General features: G+C 41.0%; 1 protein-coding gene across 2 annotated transcripts; it reads right to left on the bottom strand.

Moving 5' to 3' along the window:
• Window positions 1-393: 393 nt before the first annotated feature.
• Window positions 394-5,390, bottom strand: RGS4 (regulator of G protein signaling 4). 2 transcript variants are annotated; one of them, XM_063106143.1, is made up of 5 exons: window positions 5,242-5,390; window positions 2,278-2,382; window positions 1,901-1,962; window positions 1,122-1,288; window positions 394-685 (listed from the first exon to the last, which is right to left on the bottom strand). In XM_063106143.1, the coding sequence occupies exons 1-5, from the start codon at window positions 5,283-5,285 to the stop codon at window positions 446-448; spliced, it is 618 nt and encodes a 205-aa protein (XP_062962213.1). In that variant the 5' UTR covers window positions 5,286-5,390; the 3' UTR covers window positions 394-445. The 2 variants fall into 2 exon arrangements, with proteins under 2 accessions (XP_062962213.1, XP_062962214.1); XM_063106144.1 differs by lacking the exon at window positions 1,122-1,288 and having other exon boundaries at window positions 555-685; window positions 5,242-5,376.
• Window positions 5,391-15,620: the final 10,230 nt, after the last annotated feature.

Genomic DNA, 15,620 nt, shown 5'->3' with positions numbered 1-15,620 from the left:
ATATACATACATGCTACACGTACATATCATAAATCAACCTCATCTAAACATCTCTAGAGTCCGGAGAAAATGCTGGCTAACAGAATACACATGCGTGTGGATGTCACATGAAGTGTACCAACCAGCCAACCTGAGGTCAAACCATTGAGAGGAGAGAACTGCCAGCAATCTTTGAAAACCCAGATCTATAAGGCCATTATGTGGATACTTGCTCACCCTAAGAGAAATGTGAGAAAATTGAACTGGATTGGGGTCCCACCCTGATGAACACCCAGACACCAAAACTAAATCTAGTTTTTACATGGAAGTCTCACACATGGCAGGCAGCATGAATACTAGACTACAATGTGGATAAAGCACTGGAGCTTAATACAGATCAATATTTGGCCTCAGGTTTTCCAGAGCATAGAGTCTTAGTATTTCAGCTCTTGCCTCTGAGTCAGAATTAGGCACATTGGGGGACCGGAGAAGCACAGTCTGCAGAATTCTTGGCTCCTTTTTGCTTCTCTGGCCCACAGCTGGAAGGGCTGGCCAAATCAAGATAAAATCGGGACTTGAGGAAGCGGCGGTATGAATCCTTCTCCATAAGATTGAAAATTTTCTTCTGTGCCTCATCAAAGCAGGTTATCGTAGGCTCTAGCATGTTCCGGCTTGTCTCCTCCCTGGTACAAGAATCCAGATTTACCTGAGCGACAAAGGACAAGGCTCCATTAGACTTATAACCCTGTTGAGGATGAGAAACTACGTGCTTTGTGCTGGATAATAAGTGACTGTACACACTCCATATCCCAAGAGTAAAAAAAGGACATTTGGCTCCACCCTTGCACATGTTAGAGAGTATAAAAGACTCATTCCACTTCAGGGTGGTCAGGGCACTATCTCCTATCCTTTCTCACAAATTGGGGAGATTCACCAGAAATATTCATTGAGAGGTCATCTAAGTCACATGGATAGAAGAGCTATTTTTTCAACTGATTTATTTGAGGTTGTCAGGATTAAAATAGCCTGCTCCTCTGTTAGACATTTTGCTTAACTCACATGATCTAAAGATCCATGCCAACGAAAACCACTTCTAGGAATCTTCACTAAGTTCCACAGAGTTCTCTGCCATGAACACCTACCTCTTTGGTTGCCTGGACTGAGATGAATTCGTTATAAATCTTTTTGGCCTTGGGACTTAGTTTAGATGGTGATTTGATTTTCTTGTACTCTTCACAGCTGATCCAGAAGTCAATGTTCTCCTCACTGTATTCAGACTTCAAGAAAGCTTTGAAGGCTGCCAGCCCACCTGTAATAAAGGAGAAAAAACCACAGTTGTCATCACACTGGCTGGCCTCTTGGATATTGTATTTTAGATAAAGCTGAAGTACTTGGGAAATTAAGCATGGGTTCGAGTAGTTCCCTGTTTACTTTCTCTTTGGATGGTCACTTGGGGTTCAGGTAACCCTAATCTGTGTTTGGTATCTCATGGATCTCAGTCACACCTAGTGATTCTTACTCAAGATTGAAGCCTCGTTCAGGAAACTGTTTTGTTTCTGAAATGCCTATGTAGTTATCAATTGTCAGCATGGGTTTGGGAAAGAAAAACTGAGGTGATTCTGCAAGATCTCAACATTCAAAATTTTTTTCTCTGCCCTTTTTCCATGTGATGTGAGAGAGAGTTTTCCACATGGTTCCTTCATGAACTTTCCATTGTATATCCCAAAGCTCTAGGAAATGGTAAAATTTTAATCAGACTGGATATAAGACCAAAAGGTTCTCCTGGATTTAAAAGTCAGAAGGAACTCAGACCTTTCTGCAGTTCCTATTAGACCAGCATGATATGAGATAACTTGTCTTATCCAGAGTGCCTTTATCCTTATCCCAGAGGAAGAGAGAAATAAAAACCTGTCAGACTTACATTCATGGCTAATCAGGTTTTCCAGTGATTCAGCCCATTTCTTGACTTCCTCTTGGCTCACCCTAGAGACATTACAGGGAAAAAGAATAATTTGAGTGCCATGATACAAAATTGGACAAGAAATACAAGATCCTAAATAAAATGCAGAAGTTTTATTTCCCATTATTAGGATGAGATCTATTGTTGATTAGGGCAGTTTTTTCACCAAATATATGGAGATTTCAAATGTAACTATGATCTCCATGAAAGTGGAAGCCATCTTGATCTAAATCTGGCTTAACTAGGGGTATAACTTCCTTTTTTTTTTTCTGATAGAACATTTCTGCCATTCAGGTAGTTAACACTCAATGTATCTTCACCAAGGCCTTTTCTCTTACCTCTGGCAAATAACCACTTTGTCCTTCTTGCTGTGGGAAGAATTGTGTTCGCAGGAATCAGACTTCTGCAGCAGGAAACCTAGCCGATGTTTCATATCTTTTGCACTGCACAAAAAAGGAAAAGTGAGAATTAATAATGTTAACCAGGTCTCTTTAAAAGACCCCCTAGTGGTAGTGCTTGAAGAGTTCATTACTAGTCCATGGGGCAGAGGCAGTTTGTTTAGGGAATGGGAATGGGAGTTGGAGTCGGCACGAGCTCTCAGGAAAACAAGATTCCTCTTCCTCTGCCTGTGACTTACTACAAAACCTTGAGGCCACAGTGATCACACTGGTTCCTCTACCTGAAACTGGAATTCTGACCCTTCAGTCTACCTCAGAAACCTCTTCTGTATGTCCGTTATTTTGACCAATGAAATACCTTTGGTATCTTCAATAGAACCACTCTGAAAACATGACTGTTCAGTGAGTAATTTTTAGGAACTGGAAAGCAAGCAGTAACTGCAAACATGGCACCTTCTTGCTGCACGCCACCTGCTGGCAGGTGCTTGCTATTTCCATCTGTCTCGCTGCCGCAGAGGGGGCGCTGTAGAAGCCCCTCAGGACAGGAAAAGTTTACTCAGTTCCATCCAGGTATGTGGTGGGCCAAGCAATTCATGTAATAGGGTATACACGGAGTATACACTGAAGGGTGCAGCTCCAGCAGAGAGCGAAGAAAATAGGGTGGTGGACGCAAATGCTCAGGCTGAAACCTGAGCTCCTTTAGGCTTGTTTTCAATCTCCTGCCTCTGCTGCTTCCTTGTTAATATCTACACTATAACGTTATATACCCTATAAAGGGCATTTGAGGCTTAGAAACAATAAAGAGAAGGAAGCTAGAGTCATCGCTGAAGCTAGTGATGGTTTAATTAGAGCAGAGCTTCCAGCTCATTGCCTCGCTTTAATAGGAAGCCAGGGTACAGCAGGGCTCCTAACTCGAAAAGGAGAACCTTTTAATAAGCTTTTAGATCAACACTCTCACTCATTATTAATTATTCTTTTGCTTGTATCTGTTTTATTATAAAAGCCAAGAAATCTTTTTTTTTTTTTAATTTTAATGCCATTTAAAAAGAAAAGAAAAACTAGATGCTTCTATTTGGAGGGTGAAAAATAAAACCCCAAGGATAACAAGACATTTTAGGATGATTATGAATACAGCTTATCTATGTGGGTTTTCCCAGGAAGTTTAAATTCTATTATGATCTTGGACTGCCCCTTAAGTAGTATTTTCTCTCCCACACAGGACTGTTTCTCTCCCCTGCTTCCCAGCTGGTGACTGGTCAGAGGATGCAAAACTGTCCTTGGTGATTGCAAGATATAATCACGAAGGCTAGGGTGATTCTAAGGTGATGAATGAGTGCATTACGATTCCGTCCAAACAAAAACTATTCTGTATTTCCGTGTGCCAACTCTGCCTGAGATCTGACAGTTATTGACCAATGCAGGGCCATTTCATGAAGAATTGGAAGTATGATTAGGAAATACACTTACAAAACAATACAGCATAAAAACAAAAACCAAAATGACTTCAGAGGTCATGAGTCAGGAAACCTGGATTTGGTTGTCATTGTGCCACCCTGCACCAATATGACCTTGAACAGTCAAGGGCGGCTCTGGAGCCCCAGGAACTGATGGTGAAGGTGTTGGACTAGATGATATACGATTTACCCTTAAGGAAAGGGAAGAGCTGATCACTACATCTGACATAGAGTTTACCTCCTCAAGGGAGCACCCAAAATATTTACCAGAGCATAACTTCCTTCTGGCACTCTTGTAATTTGTATGATTACTTGTATATGTAAGTTAACTGAAACTTGGATTTTCTCCATCCAGTTCAGGAAATTAATGGTGCAGGTAAGAGGTACTTATTTCATAGGTACTCTCTGCCAGATCCTCCTGCTCCATTTTCAAGAAGCCATCAATACTTTCATATTTCTGAATGACAAAATATTTGAAAGGCAAACTTCTTAGTAACACACAAAAGACTATGCTTTCTGGGATTATTTCTAAATTGAAATTTAAAGTGATTTCTATTTGCAGGGAGTCAAGAAAGAAGGTGGAGTGGAACAACTTCGGATTGACTTTACCTTTAACTGCAAGATTGAGTAACATGCATTAGTTGTGTATTTTATTTTCAGCTGGCTAATATATGAACATTATCTGAAAGCATTTATTGATTCCTTTTTTAAAAAGCCAAAGACAGATGAGTAGCTAAGATTTAAGGTCTTTTTTCAATCAAGAGAGTGTACTGACAAAACAATGTCTTTAGGATGAGATCTTCCACAGAATCCTTACTGATTTGTTGTGATCAATACTTCTCATTCAATACTCACATAAGACATTTCAAGAACTAGAGATGGGGGCGGAGAGATAAGAGACATCTAGCTTTGAAACTCACATATTATTGCAACATTTGCTTCTAAGAACATGGAGCGTGAAATATGCTGCAGTGCCACATAGAAAGCATAGCGCCTTTCTGAGGATGTAGCTAAACCTCATTGTGGGGTATCTTCCCCCAAACAAGATCTAGTTTATTATCAGAAAGCACAGAGCCATGATTCTACGTACTGCAGCAATGCTCAAATATTAACAGTAATCACAGATAGAAGTATTACAGACCACTATGTACAGCCGCAAACTTCATATCACTTCTTAATTAGAAATAGTTTGGTTAGAAGACTTGGCTTAAAGATCAGGACAGTTCTCAAAACTAAAGTCATGCAAAACAACACATAGGTACCGGAATTTGGGGAGCACACTGCTTAAGTCACAATATCTAGCTCGTTTTAGAGGAAAGCTAGGAAGTTGGTGCTCTCCCAACCACATTTTTCCAAATTCCAAATTACTAGGTTAGTAAGTGCAACATGTAAGTAACAGAGAAAGTCTGTCCAAAAGTTTAGCATGCTTAGTGGCTGGAAACAATCTCACCTCCTCAAGCAAGAAGCCGGCAGACCCGCTAGTCCTTTGCACATCTTGTCAACAGTTCGGAATTCGCAAGTAGGAAAGAAATGCTGTAGGAGGAGCTGTGGCTTCTGTTTTGAGCGCACTTCGCCTTTTCTCCGGTAAAGATGCTGTCAGAATCCTCTGAGCGTCTCCCTCCCAAGCCCGTAGAGTTCGCTTTTATAGCCCAGCAAGGGCCGTCCAGCCAATCAGATGGCAGCGCTGCAGGAGCAGCTCCTGGGTCTCCCTCTGCCTCTCCAGCGCCTGGAAGAGATGAGAAAGAAAGGAAGAGATGAGAAAGAAAGGAGTGACGCATCAGCAATGTAAAGCAAACAAGCGGAAAAAATCTCGCAAAGGAGACATACAGGGGGGAAAAAAGCATTTAATGTCTCTACCAATGTCTGAGGTTTTGAATTTCTAGAAAACAAAGAAAAAAAGAGCACAGTGTTGCAAAAGTACGGGGTTTATTCATTTGTCTGTAAAAACATTATCAAGGAAACTTGCCTCTTGGAAGGAAAAGTGCCACTGGGAGTTTCAGGGCTACTCTGGGGCTGACTCCCAGTGCCCTTCCTCTTTTGCATTAGAAACATCCTGTCATACATGCTATAAGATCTGATCCTCAATATTTCCAAAAAGGAGTTGGTAGGATCATTGTTTCCAGGCAGTGATTTGCAGAAGTTGTTGTCTTGGTTGTCATGCAAACAGGGCTGTGGAGAGAAATAGCTAGATTGCAGACAGTTATATGCCCAGCAGCATAGAAAAACTAGCCTCGGAAAACAGATTCGCTATGCCTGTAATCAACCTGACTGTGGAATACTTTTCGAAAAATCTTACAAAGAACAGAATTCAGCTAGCACTGGCAATCTCTCTTGTACATGCCTGCCTCCTGCAAAAGGCCTAAAACAGCAGCTTGAGAACCAGAGGAGGGAGAAGATGAACACATATATACAATAATTCTTATTAGCAAGTGGGCTTATGTCCTATGTACTTCTAAATCTCCAAACTGGTGTTTTAAAACAGAAATATATATATATATATATATATATATATATATATATATAAGGGAGAGAGAGTGAGAGAGAAAGAAGGCAGAAAAATACATAGTTTGCCTTGCAGAATGAACATAAGAGTATTCAGCCCTTTAGGTACTTCTCCACACTTGGACAGTTAGTATCTTTTGCATATAATATCATGAACTGAATATTTCAAGGAATCACTTAGATGTTGCATATCTTATAGTCGTAGCTTGGATACCCCCACCAGAGTTACAGAGGGATCCTCTTCATGTAGGAAAGCTACAAGTGAAGAGAGGAAATTAATTATGATGTCTGACCAAACAGCTGTACTTTACATATAAGAAACAGAGGCATCAATTGGTTTAGGTGGAGAAGATGAAAAATAGATGGGTTCCAGTGAGAAGCAAAAATACTGAGAATATAGAAGGAAAAAAGATTTGCCATATATGTGTCCTGCTCCATACATACCCCTGAATATCCCACACTGTGCCCCTGCTCCCTCTATGGCTAGCAGAGCAAGGACATAGCAGACACATATAAAAGGGTGGAGGGACCATAATCTTCAGAAGATGCATTTAAGTTATAGGAAAAAGTCTCTAGCCTTCTCCCATGAAGACAGAAAATCAGTTTTTAGATTAGCTATGGGGCAACTTTTCCTTGAGTTATAACATAGAACAAGTGAAAATTGGTAGCTGTCCTTGGAGGGGGTGTGGGAAGAACTGCAGTGCAGTGTGAAATGAGAGAGACCTTCAGACCAAGGAAGGAAGATCCAGGGAGAAGAGTCAGTCAAAATTGGTGTTAAAAAGAAGAGACTAATTAAAAGGGAGATAAGGACACTCAAATATGGACCAGGGCCTTCTTTGTTTACCTTGGCACCCAAGAGAGTAGTTCCTCAAATAATTTGATTTTAGGGACATGAGTGAAGACCCAAAAAGATTTACTGATGCCTAAAATTCCACAATAAGAACTTTATTTCTTGGACATAGAACAAGAGAAGCCTGATTTGTCATGAGCTAAATATAAATTGCTGCAATAGATGAGCTGAATGGAACTTTAAATACCATCTAGTCTAACACCCTCATTTTACCAGACAGGATACAGAAGCCCAGAGAGGGAAAGTGACTTGCCAAGGTCACAGCTTCTTAATAATAGAGCTGGGTCCAGTCCCACGCTTTCTGATACCAGGTTTATGTGAATTTTCCACTATGCTATCTTGCAACTCAACTGTCCTATCAAACGAGATCAACTGTGTAAATAGAGGTGTTTCTAAACTGTAAAGAGGTAGGCAAATAAATTTTATTGTTAGACTACACACAGTAGATAATAACCTGATACATTTTATTCAAAGAGCACTCACTCTGTCTAATTTTCTCTTGCTCCATGAAAGCAGGATCTGCAGCAGACTCCACTACACTGGTTCTCTATTAAACCAGGTCTTTTGAACTTTGTGGTTAGCCCATAGCTCTGATCAGGCATTTCATATTCATTCATTTACTTCCTTGACTATCATTTCTTGCTTTGTTAGGAGTTTTAACACTTTTAAAGAAAATTTGGAAAAGCTTCCTAACTTATTTTTCACTACAGGACTTGCTAATTGTGTTTGAGGAGGCGAGGACTGGTACATCATGATACCTTGACAACTTTCCACCTTCTTTCTTTGATATGCACAAAGCATTCAATTGTATTATTCTATGACTTGTCATTCTTGGATGATTCTGGTAGTGTGGAAGAGCTTTGCTCTCAAAAGATCTATTTTTTATTTATTCATTTGTTGAAGACATATCTTTGAGCACCTACTCTATGCCATGTATTGTCTGAAGAGCTGCACTTAGCATAAACAAGCAGACAAGATCTCTACCCTAGTGGAGTTTCCATCCCAGTGGAAGGGATTAGAAAATTCACAAGTAAGACAATTCCAGATTTTGACCTGTACCATGAAGAAAATGGGCAGGTGATGTGACAGAGTAACTGGATGGCAAAGGGCTTATTTAGCCAAGGTGGTCAGGAAAGGCGTCTTTGGAGAGGTGGTATCTGAAATGAGATTTGATGCATGAGAAGGAAGAGCGATACAGGAAGCCTAGGAAATAGTATTGCACATAAGTAAGGGCAGTGAAAATGTTCTTTATCTAAAGTGGGAAAGAAGAAAAAGGGGGCAGCATGGCTAGAGAATTGGGAACAAGGGCAGCATAGCATAAAATTGAGATGGAAAGGTAGAAGCTAGATCCTGAAAGTATCTGTGGCTGTGGTCAAGATGCTGGACTTTATCAAAGTGCAGTGGAAATCCACTGAAGGGACTGACCCGATCATTCTGACTGTTGTGGGAGAATGGATTGAGGTGGGTGGTGGGCGGGAGTGTGAAAGCAGGGAAACCAGTAAGCAGAGTTAGCACTTTGAATCCTGGTTCATCACTTTCTACATTGCAAAATGGAGAATTACTTCACAAATATTTATTGGACATGATGTACCAGATGTTCTGCTAGGCTCTGCTGACCTAAATAGGAATCGGAAATGGTTTGTGCTTTTCAGGAGCTCACACTCTAATGTTGAAGACTCTTAAATAACTGAAAAACTCTAGATTGAGTGCTATTATTATAAACTTGTATATTTAACATTTCAGGAAGCACTGAGGATGAAGAATAAATGCAAGCTTTGGAATTTGAAGTGGTTTTCACAAAGGAGACCATTAAAGGATGAATAGAGACGTAGTAGTTGTACAAAAAAGAGAAGAGCATTGCAATAGAGGGTACACTAATAACAGCTAGTCTTATTGGGCACTAATAATGCGAGGCACTATTTTAAGAACTTTGTATCAATTAACTTACTTATCTCTCATGATCCATCCTGAGAGAATGTCCTACAGTAATCCTCAATTTATTGATGAGACCAAAAGGGCTTAAGTGACTTATCTGACTTTACATATTGATGAAGTGGTGGAGGAAGGACAGCAACTCAGGCAGTCTGACTCCAGGGTCTCTGTTATCAACCCGTATGTTTTCATGACCATAAGGGATAAAGTAAGTGAACTATCTGCAGATCATAGAGATATTTAGCATATTGTAGCTTTAGGGGAGAAAGAAAGAGAAATGTGGCTTCAGGGTACTCTGAGAACCAAAGGATGTTTCTTGTCACACCGAAGACCAGAATTTACACTGTAGTTGTTTGGGGTGTGTATGTCAGCGGAGGGTGGGGAAGGCTAGCCAAACTATTTGTCTTTGCTCATTTTCTGCTGCTATAATGAACAGCACAAAGTGGGTAATTTATGAAGGAAAGCAGTTTATTTGTCTCACGATTCTAGAGGCTGGGAAGTCCAAGAGCATGGCAGTGACATCTGGAAGTGAGCATGTGAGACTGAGACAAGATAGGGGTTGAATTTGTCTTTTTATCAGAGGCCCACTCCCATGATAACTAACCCTCTCCTGTGATAATGGCATTAATCCATTCATGAGGGTGGAGCCTTCATGCCCTAATCACCTCTCAAAGGCCCTACCTCCCAGTACTGTTACATTGGCAATTAAATTTCAACGTGAGTTTTGGAGGAGACATTCAAACCATAGCAGTGTCTAAACTGATCAAATTGGTGCTCTAGAAAGAAAATTTAGGAGGCATAGCAGGAGAACAGATTGGATGTGAGAGAAACTGGAAAAGTTTGAAGGCTACTGCAATACTCTACATAAAAGGTAAGGATGATAAAAATACTACTGGGCAAGGTTGTTGTGAGAATCAAACAAGGTAACACAAATAAAAAAGCTCTTTAAATTGTAAAATGCTGAAAGTCTGGAAGGTTTTGTCGACAAAAGGCTATAGAAAAACTGTTTTCTACTGGAGGACATTAAGACACATTGCAGGATATGAACTCTGTGTGATCTCCAGGCAAATTTCTAATTTCCCCACATTTTGTTCAGGGAGAACAAAAGAAAACATTTCTCAAGCATTTGCAGGATCTAATACACAGAAATAAACCACCATGGCAGGCCCTGGATCCTTTACTTCCACTAGACTTTAAAAGAGGCACTGACCCTCCACTTGCACAGGATGAGGGCCAAGGCTCAGCCTTAGGCACTATTTGCACCGTCTCAGATTACAGTTTCCTCTCAGATGTTAGAAGCCTCCCTTTCCCTTAACTGTTTACTACAATAGCTGGATGCCAGTGAGAGTTTACAGATATTGATTTTTAAGGCTAAAAAGCAAACATACCCAGCTGGAGAATGCTGTATACCAGGAAGATGAACAGGGAATTTCCCAGTATGTCTCACTTTTGGGAAATGTGTCTCACTCCCACCAAGCTTAGTGGGAGCACACAGTAAATCTGGGACTCTAACCCTGATACTTGATAGCAGCAGGTGATGCGTCACTCAATTTCCCTGGAGGGACAGTGCCACTCTCAGTTAGCTGGGGGAAAAATCTTTCTTTCCCAAGTAGTAGGGGAAGAACCAATATATCCCTCTCCCAAAGATTAAATCTTTCTTCTGCAGAGTTTAGCCCAAGATAGAAACAGCAATTTCATAAGAGTTCATTTGCATTGTGCGGGTGGAAAGAGACAGTATGGTGTCATGGAAAGTGCTTGCACTTTACAGGGAGTCAGACCTGGATTCTAATTCTAGCTCCTCCATATACTTGCTGGGGAACCTTGGCAAGCTAGGGTAACCTTTCTGACCTCCAACTTCCTAATGTTTTCTGGGCTCCCACACGTCCTCAGATTAAAATTTAAACTCCTTAGCATAATACTCCAGTAATTTCACTATCTGACTCCAGTCCAACTTTTCGTTCTTCCCTCCCACTCTCTTCTTCATTACATTCTACTCTGTAGCCATCTCAGACTACTGAGTATTCCTCCATCACCTCATTTCTCCTACCTGGTGACTCTGGTGATGCTGTGCCATTGCAGGGACAGAAAGGTGTGGGACTTTTTGCTGTTGTTGGAATGTCCCCCGCCCCCAGAACTTCTTGAAGCTTAATCTTCATTGTAATGGCATTTACCGGTTAGTGGTTTAATGGGTTCTTGGGGAGTAGACTGAGTGCTTCATAAGGGGAGGAAGAAAGCTTGTGGAAACATGCTCTTGCTCAGCGTCACTCTGTGATATTCTGCCTTGCCATGGGACTCTGCAGAAAGTTCCCACCAAGAAGAAGCCCTCACCAAATGTGCCCCTGGACCTTGGGCTTTCCAGCCTCCCAAACTGTAAGAAATATAAATCACCCAGCTTCAGGTATTCTGTTATAAGCAACAGAAAATAAACTAATACATCTTTCCTCACCCATCATCAGCTCACAGCCAACATTTCTGTAACAAAAGACAGGTTAACAAGAGAAAAGCATAACAAATTTACTTAATCAAACTTTTACATGACTTGGGAGCCTTCAGAAATGAAGACCCCCGAAGACCCAGGGAAAGCTCTTTTTATGCTTAGGTTCGATGAAGCGTGCATCGCCATGTAGAAATGTAATTGAATGAAGGGGATGATCTAACAAAAACAGACTGAGAGGGAAACCCAGCAAGTCCTGTTTATTCAGATTCCTCTCGGTCTCTCTGTGTAGCATTCCTTCATTCCTGGTATAAGGCAGGACCCTTTTGGAAAGAAGGTCTTCAAGGGGAAGGGACAGGGAGAAGGCAGAAGGAAGAGAGTAACCTTTCTAGGTTTTAAGACTTGATTTGGGGGAGAGGAGTTCTAGTCTCTCTTAACCTGCCACAGGAAGAAGAATTCTGGTTTCTATGACTCACTTCGGGGAAGAAAGAGGAGCATGAGACATGAGGGCAGAGAGGCCTTGCTTCTGAGGCCTTCCAATGTCCTTCCATTCGAAGTACTCAGTACTCCAAAGTGCTATAACACGGGGTATCATGTTCTGAGCCCTAACACCATGAACCTGGAATACCCATCTCACAGTACCCTGCCCATCAAACTCTCTTTTCCTCTGTCTCCAGTGGTGATCAATTGCTACCTCCTTTGCACTCTCCCAGCATGGTGCTTGAACCCAATTTCTGTTTAAGTCCTCTTTAAATCTGATCATTACATTTGACAACAAGATTCAGTTCAACAAATATTTATGCTGAGCATCTTCTATGTGTCTGAGGAAGGTACTCATTCTTGAGAGATTAATCTAACAAATACATATAGACATCCACTGTGTGCTAGGTACTGTGCTAAGTACCAGGGACAGAACCAGACCCTGCATCCTTTGCTCTTACAACACATTCCGGTGGGAAGATGAACAAAAATATCAAGTATACAGGCAAATAAATACAATAATTGTAAATTATCACAAGTGCTTCGAAGGGAAAAAAACAGGGATGACTTAAATAAGCGAGTAAGGAGTCCTACTTTTTTATAGGAGAAAGGAGCAGGGCTTCTCTAAGGAGGTAATATTTATACTAAGGCCTAAAGGATGAAGAAGGTGCTAGTTATGCAAATAAAGGGGCATCCCATACAGAAGCAAGTATGTGCACAGCCATGAGGCCAGAAAAAGCTTGAAAAAGTTTGATGCACAGAAACCACAGTGCCTAGAATGTGGTGAGTACACAGAAGAATAGCATGAAGTAAAGTTAAGGAGTTTGACAGGAAACACGTTATGCAGAGTCTTGTAGACCCTGGCGGGGGGTTGAACTTTATTTCACCTACAAAGGGAAGGAGCAGCATTCTTTTCCATTTCATGACATATTTCAAGGTCTTCTAGCTGTTTTAAGGAAAATAGGCTGTAGGAGGTCAAGAGGCTATGTAGGAAACTATAGCAATTGTCAAGATCAGGGATGGTAGGGGCTTGGACCAGAGAAGTGAATATGATCGTATCTCTAACTTTGAAGAGCTTTTGTTCTGGTAGTGAAGAAAGTTATTGAAACATTACCTTCAGCAAAATGCCAAGCATTTCAAAATAGAGGTAATCGTGTGTGCTAGGAGAGCAAGAAGGAGAAGCATCAGATCCTCCTGGTTGTGAACTGAGTCTTGCAAATCTTGGTTTATCTTAAATAGTGTGTTAAGAGACCTTCCCACTCCCACTCCAATATCCTCTATCACTGTCTTCATTTTAATCTTAAATTTTAAGAGTACAGCTGGGATCAAAACACTAGGAAAATGCCCATGAAGTTTCCCAAGCACAGGAACCAGAGGTGATTGCACAGTGGAATGAAATTGATAAGAGACAACCAGGAAGCAGCATATTGATCCTGGATCCAGGGAAGCACATAGTGGAATAACAGGACAGGACAGGGAAAAGAAGGAAAGGAAACCATGGAGACTCGAACAAATCACATACACATGACCTTTTGTGCCTTCCTCCACCCTCACCCCACCAGCTTACAAAGCAGTGACAGATTCATTAAAGCTCAGCTTACAAGCTTCTTCAATGAGTCTACCTTGAACATTCCAGTTAAGAGTCAACTTTTCTTTTAAGCACTTGTAATCTCTGTCGATTTACATAGTATACCAGCTTGGTTTATATTCTTAGGCCTTGCCATTCCAACACAACTTTGAGTTCTTTCAGTGCTCTATGCTGCTTTTGTGCTATGCTAAACTCCTAGTAGGCTTTCAGTGCTGATTGGTTTGAGGCACTTTTAGCAGTGTTGGCACCACCTAAGCTGGCATGCCACCTCCCTGGGTAGCTAATTTAAGGTCTATTACATATAGCTGTCTCTGAAATACCTGTTATAAAAACAGTTTAATTTTTTAATAGACCCCATAGGTTCTATGATGCTTGTAAATTGCATTTTTGTTATACTAGAAGAATATTGGAAACTACTAATGGCGGAAAATAATAACAAAATCCATAGCAATGAGGAAACGATGATGCCTGACTTAGATAGAGGAGACCTGTGTTCTATTTAGCTTTGACTGACAAAAAGAAAGGATTAGATTGAATGTCTACGTTCTTGTCCTCTTCAAAGTCCCCCCCCCCTTTTTTTAACTTCCTCTATAAGCATGCATAGTCGCTGCACTAAAATGTCCTGTCTAGTTCAAAGGAGAGAACCCATCTGATTTCAGAAGCTGGCCTTAAAAATCCTTGAAGCCTACATGAGATGAGGGAATGCCTGAGAGAGAAGAGAGCTGGGCCTTTGGAGGAAGCAGTGGCCTGAACAGCTCTTCATTCTAGTTCCACCCTATCTTTTCAATATCTTCCTTAAGGTGTCACTTTATTTTCTCCATCAATTCTGGCTTTTGCATGCTCTTGGTTCATATTTCAGTGTTCCTCATGCTTAATGCAATATCTGGACCTGGACATGCCCTTCACTCTGCCCCTGCCACATATGCTAAGTTTTGGTATCTTGGTCATGTTCCTATAGCATTTCAATCCTTGGTCCGTCCTCTAGGTTGCCACTGCTCTGTCGCTCTCAGCAACTCATAATAGCAATTAATCTTTGTGGAGAACTTCACATATATTAAAGTGCCACCTTCTTAACCACCTTACAGGATGGGTCTCATTATTTTCCCATTTTACAAATGAGGAAACAGAGGCACAAAGCAGTTAAGTAACTTGTTCAGCAGGTACACAGCTAAGAAATGATAGGGCAAGGTTGAAGGTCAAGTTGCTTGGTTCCAGAAGCCATGCTCTTAACCCCATGCAATGCCACCTCTCTTGCTGATCGTGCTTCTCAGCCTGGACATATGAGCTTTTAATAGTTTTCTATCCCACGGGCTCACTTATTCTAATGGTGGTTGGCATATATGTGATGCTTCCTTCCTTTCAGGGAAGCAGGATGGTGGAATTGATCTCTCTTGCGTTGGTGAATTATCCTTCCCACGTCCTCTTTGAAGTTAATGGCTTTAATTTTCAATCTTCAGCTGGAACTGATAGAACTAAAAAATCACAGTGAAGACTGAATAAGAAGGAAAGGATGATTCTATAAGTCTTGTAAATTCATGCGGTAGTTCCTGCCAATAGATGAATTCTTCTGAGTACAAACCTTTAAAAGCAGCACATTTTTTTACCTATCATTTGACTCGATAATTAAAGTATGAAGAAGGAATTTGATCTGTTTCTATAAAGGTGAAGTTTTAAAGAAACACTGAAACAAAGACCTAAGAAAAGAGAACCCATTGGAGGAGGGCTTGTCAAGTTCTACCATCTCACTCCTGAACTCAGTGTCTCACCAGTTAAAGATCCGCAGGGAAGAAGCTTTGCAGCTCTTTTAGGAGCTCTGCCTAGCTCATGTGTAAACAAGTAAGTGAATTCACCTCTATAAATTTGTATGAAAAGCTGCCTCTCATTTCAAAGGAAATAGTGATTGAAATAATGTCATAATACCGTGGTGTTGACCTAGAAATGCAACAGGGCTATCCCACAGTCTGGAGCTCTTGTGCTTTGATTGTTCTGCAGGAGTGTTGATGGGCTCTGTTGAGTCATAAATGGTCTCAGCCATTTCCTCTT

This window comes from Cynocephalus volans, chromosome 8, assembly GCF_027409185.1.
Source record: "Cynocephalus volans isolate mCynVol1 chromosome 8, mCynVol1.pri, whole genome shotgun sequence".
Classification (NCBI taxonomy): Eukaryota; Metazoa; Chordata; class Mammalia; order Dermoptera; family Cynocephalidae; genus Cynocephalus; species Cynocephalus volans.
The sequence above is the reverse complement of the archived record's forward strand: the minus strand, read 5'-3'. Positions and strand labels throughout refer to the sequence as shown.

Coding starts and splice junctions, on each gene's coding strand:
- RGS4 (XM_063106143.1), bottom strand. CDS start 5,285: ATGTGCAAAGGACTAGCGGGTCTGCCGGCTTCTTGCTTGAGGAG. Junction 2,383..5,241: donor CCGGCTTCTTGCTTGAGGAG/GTGAGATTGTTT, acceptor TTTTTTGTGCAG/TGCAAAAGATATGAAACATC. Junction 686..1,121: donor CAGTCCAGGCAACCAAAGAG/GTAGGTGTTCAT, acceptor TTTGTCGCTCAG/GTAAATCTGGATTCTTGTAC.